The 25,818-nt window shown below is 34.1% G+C and overlaps 1 protein-coding gene across 1 annotated transcript in view; it reads left to right on the top strand.

Moving 5' to 3' along the window:
- The window catches only part of LOC145666746 (ELMO domain-containing protein 3-like), a 56,000-nt gene extending 35,126 nt beyond the window's left edge, over positions 1–20,874 (top strand). The window contains exons 6-8 of the mRNA XM_081734289.1: positions 6,677–6,885; positions 7,657–7,784; positions 9,395–20,874. Coding sequence (XP_081590415.1) covers positions 6,677–6,885; positions 7,657–7,784; positions 9,395–9,567 — 510 coding nt within the window. The 3' untranslated portion in view covers positions 9,568–20,874. The remainder of the gene's footprint in view (positions 1–6,676; positions 6,886–7,656; positions 7,785–9,394) is intronic.
- Positions 20,875–25,818: the final 4,944 nt, after the last annotated feature.

Genomic DNA, 25,818 nt, shown 5'->3' with positions numbered 1-25,818 from the left:
CTAGAGTAAGTGCTGTACCACTGAGCCACCATGAACCTTGTTACTGTCAACATTATAGGGCATGACGTAAATGAGTTTCATCTATACGGTTAGTTAGCAGTATAATTGTAGTATTAATTCACATTATGGTTACGTGAAGGCTCATCGCTGCAGAAATGGAAGTTCGTCAATGGCTCTTGTACTGTGTGAAGCCAATTTATTCAGGATAATTTCCGTAAGATCCTAATGTATATATTCTCTTATTTTCCTGGCACTCAAAAAAGGTCTTTTTTCTCTAGAATAAATGAAAAATGTGTAGGTACACTCATGTCCAAAATGATTGTCGCATATCTATAACTGCCTTCTTGTAAGAATATAATTTGATAATGATTTACGGATGATCTTTTAATACGGATACTATGTGTATAATCAGGATATGTATATTTGTGGTAAATTTCATAGGAAAAGAATTATAAGTACGAAAATTAGAATGCGTAAAGTAAAATGTTGCTAAATGGACAAGAAAATTTTATTTTCGTTTTATTGTTCTTATTTGCTGCTCTTTTGACATGAAATTTGCTACACACACGTCTTTGCCGATTATATTGTAATATCCCATGTGAAGTTGTTTGTAAACAAATACACGCATCAAGTGTTTATAATAAACACCACCACGTGTTTCATTAAGAGGAACTTCCACCAGAAGGACCTGCAATCACCTGCAGACGACGTTTAGTCCCTCCCACGGAGCAGAAGACGAAATCGAAGCAGAAGCGCCACCGCCACCCAAGGGACGCTATAAATTGGGCAGAAGAATCCAGCTCAGTACCAGTTTTCTGATGACCCTCCTACTGTCTGCTTCGGGACTTTAGGAGTAACCTATCCCAGGGCCTCTAGTCTGCTACGGGACTACGCCTATCCTTTCTCCTGGCTTTGCCTGCTTCGATTTCGTCTTCTGCTCCGTGGGAGGGACTAAACGTCGTCTGCAGGTGATTGCAGGTCCTCCTGGTGGAAGTTCCTCTTAATGAAACACGTGGTGGTGTTTATAAACACTTGATGCGTGTATTTGTTTACAAACTTCACATGGGACATTACACTCCCCTGGCTTGTTTAAAAATAAGCCGTAGGGTTATTTTGTTTATGTGATAGTTGGCAACACTGAGGAATCACACACACAAAAGAAATCACTGAGCACTAAACACTTGTGGCACTGAAATGGTTTTATTTTTTCTGAGAAATTTTTGATATGTGCTCTTAAATAGGAACATAATCCTAAAAGCTTTTCAAAGTTCTTTTAGTAGTTGGTTTCTTAAAATTTCGAATCTTGTTAGTGCTTTTAGTGAACTGAATTTGTTTATGCCTCAAACTAGAACTGGTAAAAACACTTTTCCAGAAAACATTTTTAATATGGAGCAGAATTCGCGTCTTTCCTTTAATGTACCGCATCTTACTAAATACTCGGGTCACGTGACGGAGGATCCCGATAGGTTCTTTATGCTCTTTGACCATCTGGCATTATTACATTCGTGGAATGAACAGAAGAAAAAAGAACTGTTACCTATGTATTTACAGGATGTCGCTCTGGATTTAGTTTTGCAATTAAAAGGCAAATTAATAGATTTGAGCAGACCTAAACTTCCAGCGTATAAGGCGGAATTTGAAATTTTCCAGGTTCAGCAAGGGGAAAATGAACCTATAGATGCTTATTTTCTTAGGAAATTAAGAGTAATTAGGCAAGTTTTACCTCAGGCCACCGAGGAACAGAAAATCAATTATTTATCATTAGGTTTGCAGAAAATTTTTTTACAAAAAATAGCATTGGAATCCTTTACAACTGTTCAGGCTCTACAGACTCACTTACATAATTTAGAAAAAGCGAATGACTTGATGAAGAAACGTGATTATGTTGAGCTTCAGCAGGCCATTTACTCGCTGTGCGAACAAAATACACCAGTCAGCAATTTACATTCAAGACCAATCGCTGGCGCTTCCTTTCCTGTTCACCAGCAACAACAACAAATCACACATCCGTTATATAATCCAGCGCATAATTGGAGTCAATATCAACAACCTCCTCCTATGTTCCCTGCACCTTCTGCACCACAATTACAAGCTAAACCACAAAGTCAAATACCTACAAATTCCTCCCACCAAACCGCGAGTCAGAATCCCCCGCCCGATCCCCCGGCGCCTAGCACTTCTAGTAATTCTAATACAACTAATTCGTTAGACTTTTCTAAATTAGCAAACCAGATGGCCGAACTATCACTTTTAGTGGCCCAGAATGCTTTGAAAGCTTCACAATTTAGAAAAAACGGCCGTAATAATCATACATCGAAAAACACAAATAATAATCAGAACCATCAGAAAAATGGGAGAAAGAATGATCCTAAAAACAATAATAATAACAATAATGATAGGCCTAGACCGGAAACTGTCACTGTATGTGGGACGTGCTATAAGAGAGGTCATACTTCCAGCGTATGTTTTAAAAATACACAACAACAAGGAAACGTATAGACGGGCCCCAGGACAGACCCTTACAAGAAAATGTTCTGGGAGCCGAAAACATAGATAAAAATGAACATCAGACAACAGGGAATACATCGCTATACGCAGTTGGCTTTTTTGTCGGAAAGAAGAGAAAGTGTTAACATGTTAAATCAAGACCATAAATTATTAGTTAATGTATCGGTCAATAGAGAAAAATATCCTGTAATTATTGATACCGGAAGTTCGTTGTCTCTCTGGCCTAGATTAGCCATTCCTCCTAATACAAAATTAATCCCTTTTAACACTAATTTGAGAGGAATTGAGAATTCTATTATAAATCTACGATACATAGCTTTAATTAAATTTAGATTGGGCTCAACGACATTCTCACATTACTTCAGAATCTTAGAACATGGAGACTTTCTACCTCTATTTGGCGAGGATATTTTAAACCGATTGCAAGCAAAGATCGATTTGCAAAATCATACACTGTAAGTGTACAAAAAACCTAGACCTCCACAGTATCCAAGGGAGATTAATGCTCAGGAAAAACTATCGGCTAGTGCCATGAATACAATTAGGCAATGCAAGGCGGCTGATGTTTTCACAACCAGAAAAGTCACTATACCTGCCAGGACACATTTCTTTTTATCTATTAGTATTAAAAATCAGCAGAAGAAACACAAACATTTTTTTATTTCTCCATTGGAGAATTTATTAGACAGGCATGGTCTGCAAACATTGCCTACCAAAGTACCTAAAAATAACCTCACTCTATTAATATCGAATCCTACAAACAAGCCGGTAACACTAGCAAAGAACACACCTGTAGCATATGTAGAAGAGAACCTTCAAGAAATAGATTTACAGGGTAATTGTCCAGATAGTGGCCATGATGACGAAACTTTTTACAGATCAGACAAAGAAATTCAGGATCGATTAGAAGAAACAAAATCATTTTTTGATATTAATTTGTTTGACATAAACCCCGATTTATCAGAAAAAAAAAAGAAAGCCGTACAAGATTTACTCTTTAAATATAGAGATGTTTTTTCCTACTCACCAACAGATATTGGATATTTCCGAGGTTATATACATAAAATACGGATAGACAAAGGAGCATCCTTCCATCAAAGATCTCCGGTTCCATTAGCAGTAAGACCTCAAATTGACTTACAAATTAAGCAACTCTTAAACGCTAATATTATCAAGGAAACTAGCGATAGTTCGTTTTCATCGCCATTACTCATTGTGAAAAAGCCCGGGACTTCGGAATTCCGGCTAGTCTTGAACCTCCAAGCTTGCAATAGGTTCTCACACTACTTAAGTATACCATTTCAAAATACGGAGGATATTCTACACGTTTTAAGAGGAAAAAACTCTATATCCACAATTTACATAAAATCCTCGTATTTTCAGCTATTGTTGCATCCCAAAAGCCAAAAATACATGACTTTTGAGGTCAACCATACTAGAAAGGCATATAAATTTCAGAGGTGTACCATGGGTCACTCCAGTTCCGCCGCCGGACTCAGTATAGCTGTACGCATGCTTTTAGAGGGCCTACCACCCCGTATAACTGCCTTTGCTGATGATTTGGTCATAGGAAGTAAAAATTGGAAACAACAGTTATCGGATTTAGAATTACTTTTTAAAAGATTAAGAAAGCATGATTTTCGTGCCAGTCCAAAGAAGACCCACTTATTATACACAGAATTGGACGTTTTAGGCTTCACAGTTAATGGGAAAGAAATCAAGATTTCACCTAAAATCGCTAACAAGATTCGAAATTTTAAGAAACCAACTACTAAAAGAACTTTGAAAAGCTTTTTAGGATTATGTTCCTATTTAAGAGCACATATCAAAAATTTCTCAGAAAAAATAGAACCATTTCAGTGCCACAAGTGTTTAGTGCTCAGTGATTTCTTTTGTGTGTGTGCCAACAGTGTTGCCAACTATCACATAAACAAAAATAACTCTTCGGCTTATTTTTAAACAAGCCAGGGGAGTGTAATATCCCATGTGAAGTTGTTTGTAAACAAATACACGCATCAAGTGTTTATAAACACCACCACGTGTTTCATTAAGAGGAACTTCCACCAGAAGGACCTGCAATCACCTGCAGACGACGTTTAGTCCCTCCCACGGAGCAGAAGACGAAATCGAAGCAGAAGCGCCACCGCCACCCAAGGGACGCTATAAATTGGGCAGAAGAATCCAGCTCAGTGCCAGTTTTCTGGTGACCCTCCTACTGTCTGCTTCGGGACTTTAGGAGTAACCTATCTCAGGGCCTCTAGTCTGCTACGGGACTACGCCTATCCTTTCTCCTGGCTTTGCCTGCTTCGGGGCTCTGTCTGGGAATCCAAACCTCAGCCACTTTGCCTGCTTCGGGGCTCTGTTGGCCATCTAACCTACCCACTGCTTGCTTCGAAGCTTTGGGAACCTAATTCCACTCCACTTTGCCTGCTTCGGGGCTCTGTTGGAGATCCTGTCTGCGACCTTACGGTCAAAGACTGCCTTTTACTTACCCTTTTAAAATAGAGAACAAATTGTATAGTATTTTGTACAAATACTCTTATAGTGGATTTTTATAATAAAAACTGGTAGTGGGAGTCGATTCCGGACACTCTTTTTATTAACTGCTCTACCTCTTCCTTATATGAGACGAAATTACACAAAGTTTTACAATATACATATTAACATTATAAGAAATACCGGGCGAATTCCTTATCAAATTACATTCCTAGAACAACATATTTATAGACATGCGACAATAATTTTGGACATGAGTGTACATACATTATAGTGCTTGTTCCGTAATCTCTTACTTGTGAAGTGCTTGTCGAGCAGTATACTTGTTTGTTTATTGAAGTTGAGCCTCCCATTTCAGTAACGACGCTGTATAATACATGGTCCTACATTAGGATTAGGATTAGATTTCTGGGCTTCCGTCATCTGTGGCCATGTTAGCCCGTCACGTATAAGGGATGACGTCGCTTGGCGATCACACTGGCCGGGGAATCGAGGAAGAATTAAGGAAGCGGCCTGGGGCCATTGTCTGATGTACCATCCCAGTATTTGCCTTGTGTGAATGAGGAAAACCACAAGTAATAACTTACCCAGGAGGGCTGGCCTGAAAGAGCTTTTACACTTTTTTCACCGAATATCCCCACCGGAAATCAAACCCGGGAATGCTCTAGAAAGGCGAAAGAGTTGGTGACAGTGCTACGCAAGGTTCAAAATGGGATCTAAACCACCATAATGTGTTCAAACTTCAGTGCTTCCACCGGGAATTGAAGCCAGAACACGTGCATCAAAGGCGCACGCGCTAATCAGTAGACCGGCAGGGAGGGCTCGAGCAATATGCAGAGTAACTTTTACCCATGAATATGTTATTGTTACTTTTAGTAATTTTGTTTCATAAACAATTAGAGACGCGATTAGAAAAATTTTGAATCAGAAATAAAGGCATGCACATATACGTATATGCAGAAATCTAAACATTACTTTACATCACTGCAAACTCTTCTATAATTACGGTGCTAAGCCGTATCCGTGTATACAAGTAGTTCATAAATTTTGTATTTCATACAATCAAGGTTCAGTGTTAAAACGTTCAAGCATCTTGCTTTGAGATCCAGTAAGTTTGTTTCCGCTAACTGTTTCGAGTACTTGTGAAAACTAACTACACTGCTAAATAAACTACATGTTGAATTATACATATGTTCTCGGGATATCAGCCAGGTGAAGTCCGATGTTAGAGCCGACGTTTCAAGACTGAGATCGTCCTCGTCTTCAGGGCGATTATAGTGATACCAGTTCGTGTGTACTATATGTAGGAGAGGTAAAGGGGGCTTAAGAATCCAATTAGAGACACAACTTCTAACACAATTTGAGAAGTAAGAGAAATATACAAAAACAGAACACTTTTTAACGTTTGTTTTCTTACAAATAGTTTCAGGATTACCAAGACAAAGACATATGTAACAAATTATCACTGCATTGCACTGGAGAAGTTAGTTCAGCTTTGAAACAGTTTGCGGAAACGTACTTACTAAGTGCTTAACTGATCTTTCTAACTAATGAGTATGCATTCCGTCATTTCTCTGAGTAATTGAGACTCAGTGTTCGTGTTGTGTAACGGATCTGAAATAAAACTGATTTTTACTAAGCATGGTCTTAGATAATTTCTTTTTTCTTTCAGGGAAATGATCCGTCCACTGATTTACGAGGTGTTGGAATTTTGGGTCTTCTCCAGCTCCTTTTCCTTGTCATGTCTCCTGATACCGCACCAATGGCACTTGATATATATAAGTTGTCTCTTAAAGGGGAGCAGAGCTTCCCTTTTGTTATAATGAGTCTTAATATGACACGTATGACATTACAAACTTTACGGGAAGGTTTGTTAAATAGGTAAGAGTTTTCATTTTTTCCCCCTCTTTCTTAAAATAAAATTTCCATTCATACTTCTGTTATTGCAATCATATAAGAAATATCAATTCTTCATAATCATGTGCTATCTTATTTGCCACATATATTATTACCGCGAGTTTATAAGAGGAAAGTATTTCTGAGTCTCATAATACACTTTTAAACTTCTTATAATGTAAACAGATCGGTTATTGTGAAAAAAAAAAGAAAGAAAGAAAAAAAGAAACAAGTTGTTAAAATTGTCGTGGAACGGTCAGGTAGTACGGCTGACAGTATCTCTGAACACTGGCTTTCACTTGATTTACTTTTTGTACTATTGGTCTTGCTCGCAGCCTGTTGATTGAAAATTGCTGAGTTTGATTACTGTAAGTTCATCATAGCGAAAAAAGTCATTCATATACAAGAATTTCATATTTAAAAAAGTAAGAAATACATGTATTCAACACTTGCAATAATAAATAAGAATTAAAACATATGGCTTATGATAATTAAAGTCCTTTAAGTGTTACTCAGTTTTTCTTGTAATTCTACAGTGTAGTAGGAAACTGTGAAAATAATCAATACACTTATTTAAATATACTTTTAATTATAGTTTCGTAGCATTTCGTATTAACCAGGTCTCGCACTAACCTTCAAAGTCAGGCAGAGAAATATAACTCAGGAAGTAGTCATGAATACATGTAGTTAGAGATATTTTTTCATTAAGATGGTATGGTTGGTTTCGCTGATCAGCACTTTTCATTTTTCTTGCAGAGAATGCAATCAACAAGAACAAGTTATGAGTGTTGTGAACCAATTTTACGCAGCAGTATTCTATCACATCTACAAAGTATGGAAAACACAACATAAGACAATAAAAGATTCAGGGTTCCTTCTTAAAGGTAAGTGATGCCATTTCATGTAAAATGAAAGTTCATTAAAGAAACAAAAACAAAAGAAAAGATAGAAAAAACTTATAGCGCAATGTAACTAATAAGCGACAAGAAATTTAAAGAAAATATAATCAAAAACCGACAGTAGTAACCTGAAACATTAGATAGATTCTGGTTTTCATCTTATGAAATTAAAGTTACAAGAAGCTACGGTCAATCTTGTAATTCATATTTTCATTTCCTGAATATGATGTCTTTAATCTAGGTGTTAATTACTTTTCCATAAAAATTGAGTGTGAACCTACCGTCTTTTATAATTCGAACTTGCTTCATCACGTTTTCAGGCCCACAGGCTAGATTTGTATGTTTCAAATATTTTCCATTAATATGTTCCCGGGCGAAGAAGAACAGTATACTTAGTGATTGGTAAATTGTGTTCAATAAATAAGGTAACCAACAAAAGTTCTTGCCGTTTTTGACGTCCCATTAATCATGCACTCACAAAGAGGAAATGAAATGAGGCACGTGCCTGCCACGTGATCGGAAGTTAGTCTGACCATCGACCTTCAGTACTATAGACACGTTGTGCGCAGATAGCATAACTCGTCCAGTGTCGAAGAGAAATGAAAGTATCGAAGCACCTTGTTCGTGTGTGTTTGTTGTATGACCTTAAAGTGGGCCTGTCAGCTGCCGAATCAAGTCGCCGCATATACCAAACTTTTGGAGAGAATTCCGTGAACGAACGCACTGCCAGGCATTGGTTATAGAAATTCTGTTTGGGAGATGTGAGCCTTTCGGGTGAGTCTCCAGTGAGACCACATGTGGATGATGGTGTCCTGAAAGCAGCTATTGAAGAGGACAGTGGTCTAACCTGTGATGAACTTGCAGAAAGTTCCATGTTTCCGCTGAAATAATCAGACTGCACCTGCATGGGATAGGGAAGTCATACAAGATAAAACAAAAAGTTGATACCCCACACATTGTCAGCAGCCATCAAGGAATAACGAGTGACAGCCTGTTTGTTCTTGTTCACTCGTCACCTGAACACACCCATCTTTGATCGCATGGTCACTGTGACGGAAAGGGGTCACTCCCAGGTGTACCAGACTTTGGTTGTCGCCACACGTGACCCTGTTCCTCACACCTCAATACCACCTCTGCACCCACGAAAGGTTATGCTCTTTGTATGATGGAATTGTCCACAAGTGATGCGTTACGAGCTACTTCCACCTGGTCGGAGCATCACTGCTGACCTCTACATCAATTGCAAAGAGTGCATGGTGCATTACCACCTGTTCATTCCTATGACAATACCTGCGTGAGAGATTCATGAGGAAAACTGCAGAACGCACTCATCGACTTCTTTGCATCCACGACCGCTAGGTTTTATCACCGGGGTATTGTGTAGTTGCAGGTACGTTGCCGGCAAAAGATGTTTGAAACCTAAAGGTATGTACTGTTCATTGTATTACTTTTTGTTTATTTCTACTGTATAACGGCAATAAGTTTTTAGTTACCTTGTAATACCATTTAACGGGAGTGTATATGTAATATTCCAAATTCAAAGGATTATATTGTATAATAATTTCTTCCTATTTTTATGTATTTATTTATTTCAGATACTGAATCATACTGTAAGAACAATGTGAAGTGTGCACTGAAAAATTTCCAAAACCATCTAAATAGTTACAAAGTGAGAGATGGAGAAGCAACACAAAAGAGCAGGTTCCGATTTATTAGAGGAAGTTTCCAAGATCTCTTAATCCAAGCGAAAAGTGAAGTATTTATCTGAGCTCAGGTGACAAGAGGCCTCATATACCACACGTGCCATGCAAGTTTGTGGTTTTGTCTATTTCACTTAAGTTATACAAAATACTAATAGAGCTATAGCGTTGGTAATAGTGGTAGTATTTGGTTCAGACATGGATTGGATAGATCTCAGGTGTGTTTGTACGGTGCCTATCTTTAAGCTTAATTGGTGTTGTGTCTAGAGCCAGAACAAGTATGATATGTATATATGCATGTATATATTTTTTTTAAAATCAATTTAAAAAATATTTGTACAGAATTTGACATTTTATGAACCATGAAACCCTTGCTAGCTAGCTTTTGGGTCTTAAAACACTAAAAATACTTATAATGTGAACATATTTGTGCGATGCAGGAAGTAACAATATTATTGATAGGTGAATTAAGAAATACGTGAGCTAGAGTGTAGATTAAAGGTAACTTAACAGACTTGCTTTGGGTACGATTGATGATGGGTTTGTTTTCCGGTGTTTCAAAATTTATGTTCCGAATAGGTTCGAATTTTGCTTATATCCATTCTGAGGGTTGTTACGTGAGGAATAGCTCTTTAAATAAAGAATTACCTTTGCACTAACATTTCAAAGAAGAAATACGTTTGTAACTTATACACAATTCATCGTCGGGTTTTTGAAGGTATAACTTAGAAGAAGTATTAAAATCATAAGTAAAAGAAAAACGCATGGTTAAATCTCATGTGTAGATAATTCCACTAATGCAAATTCTTACGAATACGAATTGGGATGTAACGGAAAGTTTGGGTGAAGTTTCTGTGGGACTTATGTCAGTGGAATTACCTTCACGTGGGCGCACCTTTACATGTAGATTTTTCTTTTAATTTTGATTTCAGTTTACTTTTATCTTCTTATTCCTTCAAAAATCTGAAGACGAACCTCGAGTAGGTTTGATACATCGTTTGTAGATTTGAAACGTCGTTGTTGTATGCAGCAATATACGAGTTGTAAGTTCAAGAATAATTCTCTATTTAATTAAGATTCTAAACCACCGATATTCGGCTGTGCTTACGGAAATTTGGTGGTACGGAGTACATAGTGATTTTTATCTTTGATCAGTGAGCAAAGCAGCAAATTTGAATGTAGTATTTCCTTCCCTATAAACTGCCAAGTGTCCCTATTCTTTGGGTTTGTTGTATTTCACTTCAGGTGGTGTCACTAGGGTTGGTGTTACTGAGTCCAGTAACCTCTTATGCAATCCTCGTGAAATTCCTTCTTCATTTTTCTTGGATAGAAGCTTGTTGTAAAGGAGGGAAAAAAGTGACATCCTGTAATTATGCATGACGCTTTTTTCTTTTTTCTTTTTGTAAATTGAAATGTAATAAAAATAAATAAATAAATAAATAAAATAATAATAAGAAGAAGAATATCCAGTTGCAGACTCAAAAGATTTGTATTGGACGTACAAGTCAATGATCATCTCATCTGCCAGACCATATAAATGTTCTAATAATGTGTCTTGCATAGCCGCAAGCAAAAGTCAATACTCTCGCTTTTTTTTTTTTTTTTTTTTTTTTTTAATCAATAATCTTCAGATGGATAAGCGATTTGTGGTTATATCTGTATTAAGTAAAGAAAATTGTATTTTACCACCAACATATTAATGGATTCGAGATAATTTTAAAAAATATTTATTTTGCATAACGTACGTTATGCCCTCTACACTAAAGGGAAAAGACGATTATTAAAAGTAAAAGATTATGAAATTATTATTTTGGTGCTCTTCCACTGGGAATCGAACCCGGAACCACGTGCACCAAAGGCATATGCGCTAGCCACTAGACCAGTGGGGAGGATTCCGAGTTCTTTGCGACACCTAATACTGAAATCGGGCTATCTTCTTTAGGGAAGAGAGATACTAACGTTTGCCAAGTACTGTACTTATACTATTCAAATCTCTATTAAATTAGAACTTTCCTTTTCTGACAGTTAAGATTGAAAACTTTCGAATCACTCAGTTGAAATAAATGTCTTCTTGATCTAACTTGCAAAATTGGAAAACCAGCAAAAGATATGCTATAAGTTTTAGCTGTGAGAAGTTTCTTTCTTGCTTGTGAAGGAGGAGGTAGATGTAAGATAATATTCTATTAAAACTTTAATATGTTTATGTGTAGAAATTGTAGTAGACAGTCATTTTGGTGTTAACAGTGAGATCCGTCCTATGTAACAATATTATTTTACCTGCATTTTCGTACTTTATCGTATTATCCTTTATTTAATTTCTAGTTGTCATATTTTCTGAATTTAAATTAAAGTCCCATTGTAATCTAATCTTTTTTTGTAAAGAACTCTTTAAATATGCGAACCATAGTGTTAAATTATTATATAAATACAAATAAAATTACGTTGTCTAATGCAGTTATACGTATTGAGATTATCGTCCACATGATAAGTAATGTCAGGAAGATCGTGTTGGAATAATTTGATGAATAACTTTCAAAGTCACCCATATTTTCAATTTTTAAACCTAACAACTTCGTGAAGCTTAGTCGTGCTCGTGCAGCAAGATAAATGTTGGCATTTATGTACTTTGTAGGTGGATTCGGTGTTCATTTTGTTAAAAAATTGAAACCTTAAATTGAAGGAGTAAATGTGCGGCTGGGCGAAGAACCGAATCCTAACCTTCTGTTTCTGAATCATTTCGTTTATTATATTTTACAAGGTTCTTCTCCAGATCAGCCAAACATCTGTTGTTGGTGTTTCTAACTTTTCTTGATAAAAGTGGACAGGTTAACGCAATTGTTAACCCACCGATCGGTAGGCCAGAGACCTGAGTTCAATCACCTTTCCTTTCTGTGAATTATATTTATACCTGTACAGAATTAGGTGTGAAAATAAATCAGTTGTATTCCTTTATTTCTGTACTCACATAACTGTAAAATTGAGGCCTTAGGATTTCGCCGAATCTGAAATTGTGATACTTTTTGTAAATCCTTATACGGAGTAATTATACATACGCTTTTCAATTAATCAGTAGGGATGAAAATTTGTTTTAATTGCTTAGCAGAATTTATGATTCGCAAAAATATGCTAAAAAGTTTAATAATAGTTTTTTTTTCTTTTTTTCTTTTTTTTTTTTTTTTTTTTTTAGCTTGTTTTACTCTACTTTTTGAACAAATATACCGTTTCTTCAAATTAAACATTAACTCAAACTTCCAGTGCGCAAGTGTATTTTGTATTATACATGTAAGGACATAGCAATTTAATATACTCGTCATAAGATACGACATATGAAGTAGTCCCGTCCATTATTAAGGGAACTAGTCCGCTTGCGACTACCTCGTACACCAGATATCGTATCGAATTTCTAAAAGAACACTGAAGCAAATAACTTCAGATTTTCAGAGATTATTCTTGATCCTGGCTTTTACATTCCTCCCAAATTCGACTTCATTTTTGATTTAATAAAGAAGAAATTTTAAAAAGTAATTTTTGAAAGAAAAAATTAAATGATCGTTGTTGCGACGTATCTTCCAAACCCTTCATTTGATTATTTTAAACTTTTTCAATGTTGTTTATTTATATATCTTTACAAGTTCCTTCAAGTAATGCAAATTTTTTATACAGTGGGCCCACTGGTTACGAACTTAATCCGTTCCATATCACTGTTTGTAAACCGAAATTATTTTTTCCCATTGAAATGTATGTAAATGCAATTAATCCGTTCTAGCCACAGAAACATGGTACAGTATGTATTTTTCACATACGTGTTTTGTGTGATAAAGCATATAAAATGAAAATAACAGTATTGTTTTTTAAAGACACGAAATAAGTAACACGATAAATAACACGAAATTAAACAAAACATCATGAGGGCAAGGAAACACAAAGTGGAAAAAAAAAAGAGAAGAAAAAGTAGTTTTTGATAATAGCACTCTCTGACGGATAATGTTTATGGTATAAACGTGCAGAAGCATTACTGGGCACATAGAATTATGAGTACATGTATGCATATGCGTTCATACTCTGAAATATTGTTTGTAAGCCGAGAGAAAAGTGGTTCATAAATCTTGTTTGTGAACCGAGGGTTTCGTATACAAAGCTCTACGATCTAGAAGGTTACGTACGGGGTTGTCAAGAAAGACTAGTTTCCTTAAGGCAGCAGCCATAATAACTTGCCAATTTTTTAATATTGCAAAGATGCTCTCTTATTTCTGGGGTCGGTCAGAAGTAGTAGTGTGACCGTTCCATTTGCAGTGTGGGGCTTGACGTTGGAGTGCATGTGACCATATTTCATCTTGTGTGCTCATTATCTTACATTTCATCTTAAGGGTAGTGAGCATTTACATAGCATTGGTTCTTCGTGTACGGCGCCATGAAACCTACGGATCAAAATATAGACAGTGTTGCCAAGCCAGACCACGTTTGATTTTGAAGGAACACTGTAAAACAGGAAATCTTATAAACTCACGTTGTGTAGAAAGGAGCTCAGCAACGAAAAACGTTGCTTATAATCAAGGAACCAAGGGTCAAGTTATGGCTCATAACGTGCTTTGAATAAATCAATAAATGTAAAGTTACATTTATTCGTATGTAATTATTGTTTAATTTTAACTTCTTTTAACCATCACGTGGATCAATTCCTTTATACAGAATGAAGTCCATATATTCAATTCAAAGTCCATATATATTCAAGTCCAAATAAATTAAATGCTATTTCTCAAACGGCGTAATTTTCACGCGTAATAAAAGAATTTCTCTACATTTTCTTACAGAAACTTATGATTTTAAGCTTATAATTGATGAGAAGAATATATGAAACTATTTTTAGGAATGTTCGTTGTGAATCGAAGAAAGGTATTTTTATGAGAGATGTTGAAAGAGGTTTTTTTTTTCTTCTGGTGGAGGAGTTGGTAAATAAGGAAGATATAAAATCCAATCCACGACTGAACCTATTCAAAACTTAGATTAACATGTACATAGATTTCAAAAGGCACCTGGTTAATTTGCCTCTGTTTTAAAACTTAATAATTAATAAGATCATGAGCAAATGTTGTGTGTGTTTGTGAAATATTTTCGTTGTATAAATGAGTAATGTTAGTTATTGTATGGCGAAAACGGTTCCTGAAATTAAATGTAGTTTTAATTGAATGTAAGAGTTTGCATGGTGAGTTTTTGTGCCATAACATTGATTGCCGTGAAGTTTGTTCCTTTTATATTTGTTTTACAAAGTTTCATTGTAGATTCCATACTGAATGAACTGAAGATCCTCGTTTTTATTTTCCTTATGTAGTGAGTAAATGTAGTTTTACATTAGCAACTGAGGTATTTTGGTGACTGAAATTAATTTATATTTTTCTGTTGTGTGGTGATGAAATGGATGTAGGATTCGTAAATAGTATAGAAAATTATTTATTATAGTACACGTGTCATATTCTTAAAGTACTGTAGATTTAGATATCACAGTGTATGTGAATAATCAAATATATGTAATTTTTTAATATATAATATATACAATGAGGTATTATGAAAAAGGCACTCGTATTTCAAACAGGATTATGTTCAGAGGAACAAGCGAAGTTCTATTTGATAATAATGAATGAGGATTTTTGTTTTAATTTTTGAAGATAAGTTTTCATTATTTAATGAAAGTGTACTAACTTAATATAGTAATAATTGTAATGACTATATAACTTAATAAGTAAAAATTAATTGTAAACAGTTTATAATATGAAAATGTAATTGTTAATACCGCCGAAGTATTTTGCTTTTGGTGTTGTCAGATCTCGGTCGTCGCTTACCTGGCTGTTTGTAGAAAGAAAGAAAGGAACCAGGAAATGTTGGTAATACTAAACTTGATGCGAAAGCTACAGTATATAGAAAGAGAAAAATAATTGGCACATTATATTTACTGCCCATCATTGTAACGCTGTTGAGAATAGATTATTTTCTATTCATTGTTTCTGCTTTTTCACTATCTTAGATGATTTTTTGTTTGTTTAGTATAACTTCAAAAAGTGTGATCTTTCTCAACACTAATTCTGGTTGTAGTACTTGATTTTTTTAAAATAACGATTGTTGAAAGGTGTTACCCTGGAAGATTATAAGAACACAGTATCATACGAAAAAAAAAAAAAAAAAAAAAAAGTTGTTACTCTTTCAATTCTTCACTTTCGAAATTTTTATTCTCAGCGAAAGAAAAAAAGAAAATGAGAAAATTACCGTTATTGTGCTTTATCAAGTTGTTCTATCTGAATAATGAAAAATCTTAGTTCTTCCTTTTAACAAGTATAACTGTTTGTAAGACAAGAAACAAAATTCACAAGAATTTGTTACAAAAGTAACCACGAATTTTCATAATTCTGATAGGAAAATTTTTAAAAAGACAGTAACCGTCCTCGATACATATTTTGTACGATGAGGAGAAAAAATTCAAAAGGAGAATTGGGGGAGTCAGACTTTCCTTTGTTATAATTTTCTAACGAAACAATTTCAAGAATGATTAGATACTACATTTACAATAACCAATGTAATAACGTTTTAACTAAGAAACATTAATGCTATTGTGGACAATTATTAAAACATACATATGAACTCCACCATCAGTATCCTTTCCTTTAGTTTAACTGGCATAACCGTGGGATGTTAAAGATTTCATTTTTTTTTTTTTTTCACCATCAGTATGAATAATATATTAATGCAATAATTAATTACAAATACATAAGATATAGGTGACATGGATTTATGATTCGTACCTCTATAACATGCCTTGCAAGAGGAGGATAATAACTAAATAAAAGGATCAGTACTGCAACCAGAATTGATGCTGAAAAAGGTCACAGAGCTGACCGATATTATTTACGAAAAACGGAAATTCGTCACCGGATACAGAGATAGATCTATTATTAATTTGAGTGTACATTTTCTGTAAAGTATTTACCTTCTGCAATTACATACGTTTGCCTATGTTCATAAAGTTGGTGGAAACAAGTGTGGAAATAGCTTTTCAGTCATCTTCAGGTGCACTTGACGTCAGGTGACTTGGGAAATCCCTTAGTGATAAGTACATGCTGATTTCCAAAGCACACCAAATTACTGTATTGCTTGATTTTCAATCACCGAAATAACTTTTGTAATCATTTTGTTCGCAGTTCTAAATAATTTTAGTTGCAAGTTATTCTTTTTCATTCTCTCCGTCCTTCAGACACTTTCCATTTCGTGCTGCAATCCTAAATGACATAATGGACTGAAAAGCTGACTTTTTGTATCGTTTCTCCGCTGTCGTCCTTTTCTTATCTTTCGATAATTAATCTCAGTATGTCATTATTAGATATACTGATGTACATGATGCGTATATACAGAGCAGTTATGTACATGATACTTAAATTAGTAATCATACGCATATATTTAACAGTCTACTGTAGAAATAGTGGAAACTTCCATTGATACTGCTTTCCTATTTCCAAAGACAAATTCACTGAGTCGACATAAAGCTTTCGTATGCGTATCCACTTCATATTGACTTATTTTTGCATAAATACTTTTCATATTGTAAACTTCCTTATTTGCATTTTTATAATAAGTTTTTGAAGTTGAGTCTTCTCATGTGTTCAATATGTGAAGACTTTGGTAAGATCTTTGTAAAAGAAAGAGAGTTCAGGTGATCCAGATTCTTGGCTAGAGATATTTATTGCTCCTTTGAATGAAAAAGGAAGGAGGTTGTAGTTAGGGTTGTTCGTTATTTATTTACGAAAAATGGTGCTTTAAAGTATTTCAAATAATGTACAACGAATATAGAGGTTCCTCAATCTTAAACGATTTTCGTTCCTGTATTTTAATTCTTTTTCCTAAATATTAAATTCAACTGTACCTATCATTCGTTCAAAATTCCATTCAATGTATTCGATTTCATGTTGTTGTGTACGAACTTTTACTATAGTGACCAAAGAATGTGTTGTTATTATTAAATACTGTTCAGTAGTTAAAAGTAACTGTTCAGCAGAATATAAAATATTGTGGAATCACAGAGAATATTTAATATCCCCTAATGATTAATAATTAATATGAAAATAATTTTGTTGTGTAAAAGTAGCTATATGTTACTTTTGTTGTCTTTTTAGAACATGCCAAAAATTTACTGCAGTTAGCCGATATATTTAACATCTCTTATGCAGTGCTGCTAATAACTTATAAAGCGATTAAGTATCTGGCTTTATATGTATATCTGATTATTATTTAAGTGTTTAAACTCAAATTTAGTTACATATACGTGACTATTAATTACATCTACAAAATGCATTTCTGTTATTTTACACATACATACAAACTTTTTTTCGTCTTTCAAATACGGAATGAAGGGGAACTGCCGAAAGAAATGGCAGAGTCATTTTCGTGTTGGAGAAGTCCTCAGTGTAGACCGCTCTGGTTGATTTTGTCATACTAGATTAAAGAAGTATGGTTCCTTTCCAATTTATACCATAAATATGAAGTAATTTGTTTTTGTTCTGTCACGTGTATAGCATATTAAAATATTAAAAGCCCTTTAAAAACCTTATTATAAGGTTTAATTATTTAGTCAAATAAAACCTATTCGTTTTGATCTGGGATTCTTCTTTTGATTCTTGGTCGGAGTATTCAGTCCAAGACAGGTTCTGATTCTTTTACGTAACTATTTACGAGATCCATTGAACTATAGGACTTGGGTTACTTGCACGTTTCTCTTTATGGCTAAGACGATGATGTAGGAAATTGGACAGTGATCCAGGGTGAAGGTATACATTGCAGATTAGTTTTGGGATATCATGCGTACAAGAACTGAGTATCTACAGTATGTCTTCTTACTAGATATTGTCTTGCACATGCTGACTGAAATTCCTCTGATATATTACATTCAGATTTCCTATAGCGTCAAAGAAGTATCCTATCAGTTATTTCCCTGCCAAAGAGGAATGTCAAATCCCAAACATAATTGTGACAAGTTTCACAATACGTAGTTAGATAAAAGAGTTACGATATTAAGTAACTATTATTTGTCGTTTAGTATCATTCCAGGCGATAGGTTAATTTTGTTTCAGACGAGTTTCATGTCATCTCTACGTTCAGATATTTAATGTATTTTTGTAGAATACACTCATTAGCATTCTTCCTTTTTTTTTATCATACGTGTATTTACTTAGTTACTTTAAAATGCATGTATGTTATGTACAGAATGCATGTTGATTGACTTAAATACTCCTAATTTAGTTGTGTTTGGCTATTTATCATGGTAGAAAAGATACGTAGTTATAAAGTTTTGATTTATCATACTACTACTGATTTATTAACTGTAATTTTCGTGCCGATAAATGTTTTATAAAATCAACTGAAACATTTCTGTAGGAACTAACAAAAATAAGCCTTCAACATCTGCTTATGAAGTGGAGAATTCCAGTTATTGAACTAGGAAAATGCTAATTATGTACTTACAATTATTAATTCTATATTTTTAAAGACTGAATCGTTGTATTTTAATGACTAGACGTGACATTCGAATTACATTGCGTTAAAATGTGTTTTGCTTTCTGCAATACATTAATGAACACAATGTGTAGACTGGAAGAAGACGAAGTTTAGACTTGATTAATTTCTGACAGTTGCAAAACAAAAATGATTTTAAAGATTTTGGGAGCTATGATATTTCTTTTCAGATGTGTAGTCTTGGATAACTGACAAAAATTTCTGATATGAGTGTACCTGTAATCAATTCCGTCGTACAAATTGCTGTAAGATCTGAAATATTCGTAATTGAATTTTTACAACTTTTACATTTTTCATAAGAATACTCACCATTTGCAAATTTTCTATACTTTTCTCCTGTCCATGACTTCAGTACATAAACTCCTGCTCAAATGGTGCTTAACAGCTAAAATAATCTGGTATATCTGATACAGTATATTTTCTTGTAAATATAAAGTTATATATATTTCTCGTGGTAAGTTTTGTAGTATAATGTTAAGGTGTGTAGTTGTAATTTAACGTGGTTGTGTTATGTTTATTGTTACTACTAAAAATTTTTTTTGTACACTATGTAAGATATTGTCATATGTAATGTAAGACTGCGTAGAACACGTGATCTGCTTGTTCTAAGTATTTAGTAGCCATAATCCATAGAAACTGAATACTTTAATTTTATATCAAAAAGTTTATCCTGATTACGGTATATTTATTAATTTTTTTTTTTTAAAAAAATAATATATTCACTTTAGATGTAAAATATTAAAGCGAAGAATATTTTCACATATCAGAGTAAAATTGTCACATTTCTTTTGTACAGGAATTTGAGAGTGTATTTTTCTTTTGTTTAGCGAAATTTCTTGGATAAACTGGGATTATTTGTTCTAGATTCTGTTTCTTTCTTCCATCGAAAATGTTGAAAGGGAATGCATTGCTATGTAGTTGTTTATTTTCTGTATTACATAAATGTATTCCTGAATATTATAAATATGAATGGAAATGATTTTTTTTATATTTGTGTATGAATAAGGAGAAATATTAGCAAGATACATCGAAAACAATGTAAAATTATGTTGTGTAAATAGTACTGCAAGTTCATACTATATTGTTTTAACAGGCTATCGTTCTATTATCAATTGATCAATTAGACATTAGAAATTTTTTTAAAATGTATTACTGTATGTGATAAAGTTCTTATTACACCACTTTTCTGACAGTTCTTCAGCTATTCCCATAATGTGAAATGCGTGTTTTTCATTGACTGAACTTGAAGACTTCTTTTGATGTAGTAAGTGTAGATCACGTATGTCTGGAGCGAAAAAAAAAGTGTGATATTTTGTGTAAAATTGTACCAAAACAACCTTTTGCATGTCTTACGTGATATATGGGTAATGTTTTGTACATGGCTTTACCAATGTTATGGCGATTTTTCGTAGAATTCAAAATAGGAGAACACTATTTTTCAACACTGCATTATTCTATATTCCAAAACCTCGAGATAAAATGTCCATTTTTTTAAATATTTAAAGTAATCTCTATTAATTAGAAGCACAAACGGTGTGAAAATTATACTGTTAATGTCATTTGTTTGTGAAAGCAAATGAAATGTGAAGTTCGTGCCTTTACAGGTGAATATAGATTAGGAGAAAATTATCATATATCTATTCTCGCACATTATTAAAAAAGAAGGTAATCACAAAGTGCTTTACTAAAATTGTAATCTTAATTATATTAGACAACTCTTCTTAATTATGAAAAAATAATAATGTGAACTATATTTTCTTGCCTGATAGTGATCTCAGTTTCTTCTTTGAACAATAACAAAAATAAAAGAGAATTAGTGTAATGTTTCATGAGTCTGATTTATTCTACGTTGTTTCTTAATTTCCCCTTACCTGTAGAATTATAAATGAATGCTAATGCTAATTGCCCAAAATAGTAAATGGATTTCTCTTTCTCTACCCTTCTGGCCAGACTCTAAAAATATACATACAAAAAAAAACTGCGTCCAATTGTAGAATTAAGTTTTCCCTAAAACGAGGTGTAAATTCGGAGAAAATGTTATCAGGTTACAGAAATTATTAAGAGCTCTCTCTTTAAAAGAAACCCATAAAGCTACTTGCTCATGTCGACACTCATGTAGGCATGACAAAAAGGAATATCAAGATTAGAATCAAGGAACATTTGAGGGACTCCAAGGGGAAAGATAAATATCAAATTGGCAGGAATAGAAAATTTTAAAAATTGGAAGCATCCAAACTTGACATTCGTGTTGATCTATCGCCGACCGGAGTGTATTTGACCTATTTTTATTAGAACTGAAGAAGACTCCGCTCTAAATACGGGTAAAGGAAATTTGAACCATAGATTGGATAACATAATCTTGAATTTTTAGGTTGTCTACTGACCTGGAGAACCTGGAATTAGCCTGGAATTCATTTTTGTACCTGGGAAACCTGGGAAAAGCCTGAATTTTAACAACAAACCTGGATTTGTCTCAATGTTACCTTTTTCACTGCATATAATAGAAAAATCCTCTTTTCTCAAAAGCTTATGTTTTATGAGTATGTTGATGGCGATCACGGGGATACCTGAGATGTTCTATCAATTGCTTGTGACACTTCTTTTTTTTTCTTCTTCTTATTTTTCGCTTTCCTTTGGCAGTTTCTGTCTATATTTTATTTGGTAGTTCGAAAACATTTTTTGCTACAGTACAAATCTAGAAATCATGGAAATACTGGAAAAGGAAATTTTACGAAAAATGAGGAACCAGTCAGGGAAAATGGTACTTAAAAACTGGAAATCAAGGAAATTGGGAATTTTTGCTCAGGAAATGCAATGCTCATGGTTCCTGCTTCAAAGTTGCGAGAGGCGCCAATTGTTCATTACCAGAAACTGTGGCCAATGAAACGCTTCGAAAGTCACGAATCACACTTGCTCTTGAAGCATTTGTGGAAGAGCAGCAAATGGTACCTGTAGATGCAGATACGGTGAAACGAAAGTATTTGAAATCGTGTTCGAATCCTGATATTACACAGAAGCTGACAAATTTCAGTGAAAAAGACAAAAAATTAGATTATTTACTACATGATGTATTCACTAAGGAAGGCGTTTCTAATGCTTTTACAACTTTCATGCATAAAATTTGTGTTCTTTTTTACTGTAACGCTGCAGTAGGAAGTAGCTACATCATTGAAAAAGAGTGCTTCGTGGAAAATCTACAGAACAAGAGATTGGTTGCTTAAAGAAGTGTGTTAGATGCTGTACATGCTGCTGGAGGGATATCTAATGTTAATATCACAAAAGACCATGATTCATTATGTTGAAATGCATCAACCAGAGAAATGAGCATTTGAAAGACTGTACTGAAAAACAAGACAAGAAATATCAAGAAAAGAAAAGATTTAAAGAAAATAAAAATGTTAGAAATAAAAAGGGAAAGGCTGCTGACTGATGCTGAAGCACTTGCTTTGGATGAAGAAGCAAAAAAGTGAAAGCCACGTTGAACTTGTAAAGTATAAGAATCAAGATTATAATGTTGTGTTCTGCAGTTTGTTATGTGGTTTACACAGTGTGAAAGTATGAGAACATGTGCTTTTATTTACAAAGGAAGAAAGTTGCACTAGAAATTGTACTCAAAAAACACCGATCTGAACACCTTGTTTTCGCTACTTACAGCCAGGTTTATTTTTCTTATCAGAAGTGAAAAGTAATTTACTTTAATTTTATGTAACTACTTTTGGTAAGTTTTAAGGAAATTACATGAAGAAAATTAATTTTAAGTCAATACAAAGCAAGAATATGTTGTATTTAATCAACTCCAAACTTAACACATTTTTGTTACAGAATTATTATATAGCACAAGAACAAAGTAATAAGTAACTGCTTCTTTTAGTACAAGGACTTCCGAATGGTACCTTTGGACCAGACAGGTCTAGGCTGATTGTTCTAAAAAAGTTACTTGTGAATCCAGTGTAGTTTTGTTTCACAGTTCGTAACTTCTGTATTTCTGTTCTGTAGCCATTCCATCGTTGTATGAGTAAATTTGTAAAAATAAAATAATTGGACATTGCCCATCCAAGGAGAATATGCAGTAACATGTAATCGTGAATTAATATGTTCCTAGAATTTAAATTAATAACTTTTATCACTTCTTCACGTAGTAAAAACAAAATGTTGAAAAGTTAATATTATCAATGGACATGAATCACTCGTTACTTAAAGGTGAGAACTCTGTGTGCTTTTGTCAGTTAGTGTGCATTTTTTCAACTGGCCTTCTGGTAGGGGATATTAACAGTAATAACTCCTTTGTTTTTAAAAAAATGGACCTGGAAAAAACCTGGAATTTAAAAACAAACATCTAGTAGACATCCTGATTTCAAGAAAACAGATTCAATAGGTAAAACTACAAGTTGTTATAGTATTTTCAGCAATATTATCAGTCAGATCAAGAAATTATTTACCTGACTGTGAAAAATATGTCATATAAAAACTAAGTTCTCGCACATTGCGTTAGCCGCTTTTCTGTTGCTGAGTTTTCTGTAATCTTTGCCAGCTTACTGATAAACTTGGAAAGACAAATTCATGTAAACTTCAAAATGTTGACATTTCCTGAGTTTATATTCATTATTTCCACATCAATAAACAGACAAGTGAATTAATAAGAACATTGCAACAATTTTTTTCATGAACAGGAAAAGTACTTATGTAGTGAAAACCCTCCATTTTGTAACATATTTTCTCAAGAAGCGAAGTTCAACAATTTTTGTGAAGTAAAGATTTATTTTCTCAAGAAGCGAAGTTCAACAATTTTTGTGAAGTAAAGATTTATTGCTTTCTTTCTTGGAGGGTTCTATTGGTAGGCAGGAATCTATCTGCGTGTTACTAATTTATATTGACAAAGATGCCAGAGAGCATTGAAATGATTTGAAAGAATTTCTTTTAAATTCTTAGATACAAGGTAATATATATATAAAGTTTTCCGATACCACGTTCCAAGCTTTAAAGGTGGTATAAATCAATTAGATTCTTCCAACCAATCGAAAGGTTATAGACTCATTACCTGAACAGCTACATTCTCCAAACTAATGGAAAAAATATGGTAAACAGGATACATGAACATATGAAGGATAGCAAACAACTGAACAAAAATTAGGCAGGCTTCAGGCCTACGTACAGCACCATACAACACATCATCAGAATATGTAATGTCGTACAAATTGCTATCAAAAGGAAACCTAAATTAGGAGCCATTTTATTGATTTAGGCAGTGCATTTGATACCGTGTGGCATGATGGATTACTTCACAAGCTGGCCAACCTCAATTATCAGGTGGATTTATGTTTTCCTACTACAGGGAGAAACCAGACTGAAATTTAACGAAGAAATATCAAACGCAATCCTCATCCAAAAAGGTGTATCACAAAGATCAACTATAGCTCCATTACTCTATACAATCTATGTAAATGGTACATCTACCTCGAATAACATACAACTGGATCTGTATGCGGATGATACTGCCTACTAAACTACATCGAAAATCACGGAAAACATCATCACAAAATAAGAGAAATAAACCGACACTTTCTCCAAATGGTGTAAACAATGATATCTAGAAATGAACTTGACAAAAACGCAGCTACTAGTCATACATCCTACAGTTAAGGGTACGATCAAAAACCTAAATAGAACAATCAAGGTGAACAACATTTACATCAAACCCAAAAGAACTGCCACATATCTACTCCCTGTTCAGCGTAAGTTCTAAACTCCGATAAACAAAATATTTGTATCCTTCCGCTTGTCACAAATACGATTGGCTACTGATGTATCACTCCCACTCCCCACGGGGAGGAGCAACTTATACACGTGTATTTTGACAATACTGTCTCGTGTTTTCCAGATACTTACAGCAGCAGCAGAAAAGAAAGAAAAAAAAAATTCGAAAGATTAAAAAAGAAAGTATTTGAATTTCGCTCGTAAACAATTGTTGCTTAGTGAGTAAAGGTTTACCTGGCTGGTATTTCACCACAACACTCGCGGAACCGGGATTCATGCCAGCCATCTTTCAGACTTTAAAAGCAGAACACCCCTCTACAGTTGAGTTGGCGTCATAATTACTGCGCATGCTTAGTGTTTATTACTATTGCTTCATTGGCCACACTCGATTGCAGTATTATTACATAATCAGTATTATATTTTTGTCATTTATAATAATATAGCAGTTTTATATGAAGCTTCACAGTAAAAGTAATAATCCAATCACATGAACTATTTTGCGGAGAAGTACAAGCGTCGGTAGGACAAAAGCAAATCAGCGAGATTTAGTTTCACGTGGCTTTGTTTATCGCAGTTTAGAGCTTACGCCGAATAATGTTTAGGGATGACCTTACATAATAAACTCCAGCTGAACCAACATATTCAAAACCTTAAAAGAAAAGCAATCAATATCATACACATGATAAAACAAATTATAACGAACAAAAATATTTCAGCCAACATAAATAGCAGCATCTACAAGACAGTAATAAGAGCAAACTTAACTATACGGCTTCCCATTCTTTTAAACTTTAGGATATAAAACAACTACAACGAACTGAAAGATTCTGACTATAAGTGACCAGAGAAGATGTAGAAATAGAGGAAGCGTACCGTATATAAAACATTACCAAACTAGAAGACTTCATAAGACACCTTAACAAGAAGTTCGCAAACAGATTATTAGAATCAAGTTTCTACAAGGAGAATTTCGATGAAGCTAAGATTACAGACAACTCAGGAACAGTAATCGA

Source organism: Thermobia domestica, chromosome 12, assembly GCF_964235325.1.
Source record: "Thermobia domestica chromosome 12, izTheDome1.hap1.1, whole genome shotgun sequence".
In the NCBI taxonomy this organism is placed as follows: Eukaryota; Metazoa; Arthropoda; class Insecta; order Zygentoma; family Lepismatidae; genus Thermobia; species Thermobia domestica.
This window is presented reverse-complemented; position numbering and strand designations above follow the sequence as displayed.